The 2943-nt window shown below is 37.1% G+C and overlaps 1 protein-coding gene across 1 annotated transcript; it reads left to right on the top strand.

Annotated features, from left to right (window-relative positions):
* Positions 1-1644: 1644 nt before the first annotated feature.
* Positions 1645-2601, top strand: LOC133049680 (olfactory receptor 6C3-like). Its single transcript, XM_061133827.1, has one exon. The coding sequence runs from the start codon at positions 1645-1647 to the stop codon at positions 2599-2601; it is 957 nt and encodes a 318-aa protein (XP_060989810.1).
* Positions 2602-2943: the final 342 nt, after the last annotated feature.

A 2943-nucleotide genomic window follows, 5' to 3' on the forward strand; every position in this document is an offset into this window, starting at 1 on the left:
CCTGGAGTTTACTCAAAGATACGTCCGCTGAATCTATGATGCCATGAAGGCGTCTCATTTTCTTTCATCCGGTTCACCTCAGCCCTCAGTCTTTCCCAGCATCAGGGTCTTTTCCAGTAAGTCAGCTCTTCCAATGAATATTCAGAACTGATTTCATTTAGGATTGACTGGTTTGATCTTCTTGCAGTCCAAGGGGCTCTCAGGAGTCTTCTCCAACACCACAGTTGAAAAGCATCAATTCTTCGGCACTCAGCTTTCTTTATAGTCCAACTCTCACATCCACACATGACTACTAGAAAAACCAAAGCTTTAACTAGATGGACTTTTGTTGGCAAAATAATGTCTCTGCTTTTTAAAATGCTGTCGAGGTTGGTCATAGCTTTTCTTCCAAAGACCAAGCATCTTTTAATTTCATGGCTACAGTCACTATCTGTAGTGATTTTAGAGCCCCCCCAGAATAAAGTCTGTCACTGTTTCCACTGTTTCCCCATCTACTTGCCATGGAGTGATGGGACTGGTTGCCATGATCTTAGTTTTCTGAATATTGTGTTTTCAGCCAACTTTTTCACTCTCCTCCTCTTTCACTTTTGTCAAGAGGCTCTTTAGTTTTTCTTCGCTTTCTGCCATAAGGGTGGTGTCATCTGTATATCTGAGGTTATTGATATTTCTGCCCACAATCTTGATTCCAGCTTGTGCTTCATCTAGCTCAACATTCTGCATGATGTGCTCTGCATATAATTTAAATAAGCAGAGTGACAATATGCAGCCTTGAGGTATTCCTTTCCTGATTTAGAACCATTCTTTTGTTCCATGTACAGTTCTAACTGTTGCTTCTTGACCTGCATACAGACTTCTCAGGAAGCAAGTCAGGTGGTCTGGTATTCCCTCTCTTTAATAATAATTTTCCACAGTTTGTTGTGATCCACATGGACTGTGGCTACAGTCCATGGGGTCGTAAAAAGTCAGACACGACTGAGCAACTAACACACACGGTGATAATACACAGCCTTGAAGTACTCCTTTCCCAATTTTGAAACAGTCCAGTGTTCCGTGTCCAGTCCTAACTGCTGCTTCTTGTCCTGCATATAGGTTACTCAGGAGGCAGGTTAGACTGTCTGGTATTCCCACCTCTTTAAGAATTTCCCACAGTTTTATTATGTTCACTAGTCGTTTAAACTAGTGAAAGTCACCTAGACAAAGTAGGCCTCAGTTATGCAAAATATAAAACGTGGAAATAGGCATACATAAACTCTGTATGCTTTCAAACTCTATTTAGATTATCTGCAAACTATACTGTTTTTTATAATACTGAGGAAAGGAGGAGAACCAATTAAAATATTTCTGTATTTTTTTTTTTTTTACAAAGGAAGCTAAATATTTTAAAGACTGCCTTGAACTAATTAAAACTTAGTAGAAAAAAATAGCCCTATTTAAGTGTTATCATAAGAGTTTTATTTTATCCATAGTTTTGATAATGTATTTTTGAAGAAGACATAATGGTTTTGAACTTAAGATAATATTCCTTACTAGAATGAAAAGTTGAATGGAAATTGGAGAGTATTCTATTCTCAAATGTATTTTGATCGTTTATTTCTTATAGGAAACACATCCATTTTCTTTTTGAATGGGGGCAGAGGACAAGCAATGAAAAACCACACAAGACCCACAGCATTCATTCTTCTGGGGCTATCAGATGATCCAGAGCTTCAGGTTGTGACTTTTCTCTTTTTAATCATCACATATATATTAAGTGTCACTGGAAATCTGACCATCATCATTCTCACCTTGGTGGACTCCCATCTACAGACACCTATGTATTTTTTCCTCAGGAACTTCTCTATATTAGAAATTTCCTTTACAACGGTCTGCATTCCTAGATTTCTGGGCACAATTATCACCAGGGACAAAACGATTTCATACAATGATTGTACAGCTCAGTTGTTTTTCTTCATCTTCTTGGGTATCACTGAATTTTATCTTCTAACTGCCATGTCCTATGATCGCTATGTCGCTATCTGCAGACCCCTGCATTACACAGCCATCATGAACAACAGAGTCTGTGTATTGCTTGTCTTTTGTGCTTGGCTGGCAGGGTTCTTAAACATCTTCCCGCCTGTTATTCTCTTCCTCCAGTTAGATTACTGTGGTTCTAACATCATTGATCACTTTGCTTGTGACTATTTCCCCCTCTTGCAACTATCCTGCTCAGACACATGGCTCCTTGAAGTGCTTGGTTTTTACTCTGCAATAGTGATTCTGCTTTTTACTTTGGCATTAATAATTCTATCCTACATGTTCATCATCAAGACAATTCTGAGACTGCCTTCTGCCAGTCAGAGAAAAAAGGCATTTTCTACATGCTCCTCTCACATGATTGTCATTTCCATCTCTTACGGAAGCTGTATATTCATGTATGCTAACCCTTCAGCAAAAGAAAAGGCATCCTTGACGAAAGGAGTAGCAATTCTGAATACTTCTGTTGCTCCTATGATGAATCCATTTATATATACACTGAGGAACCAGCAAGTGAAGCAAGCCTTTAAGGATACCATCCAAAAGGTTATCTTTTTCTCCAGCAAATGCAAGTATCTGCAGCATTAAAAAAATAATGTTCTGGTCAATGATTTATTTATTCATATTCCCTCAAAACTCTTTCACTACAGTTATATGATTCCTTTTTATTAATTCTTATTCTAAACTTCCCCAGACGTTGAACCAAAAAAATTGGATAAAGCTGAATATTGCTTCAGAATTTTCTGTAAATTGTTTTTTATTCATATATATTTGATGAAGTAAAAAAATGTTACAACATAAGCCATTTCATTTGAGAAAAAGAATCTCAGGAATAATGTGGATTTCTGAAATTTTCACTCTTAGAAGATAACAAAATGATTATTAGAAAATTTTGATTCTACTTGGCATTTTCATGAAATCAAAAAACCA

Source organism: Dama dama, chromosome 30 (assembly GCF_033118175.1).
Source record: "Dama dama isolate Ldn47 chromosome 30, ASM3311817v1, whole genome shotgun sequence".
Taxonomy (NCBI): domain Eukaryota; kingdom Metazoa; phylum Chordata; class Mammalia; order Artiodactyla; family Cervidae; genus Dama; species Dama dama.

Coding starts and splice junctions, on each gene's coding strand:
- LOC133049680 (XM_061133827.1), top strand. CDS start 1,645: ATGAAAAACCACACAAGACCCACAGCATTCATTCTTCTGGGGCTATCA.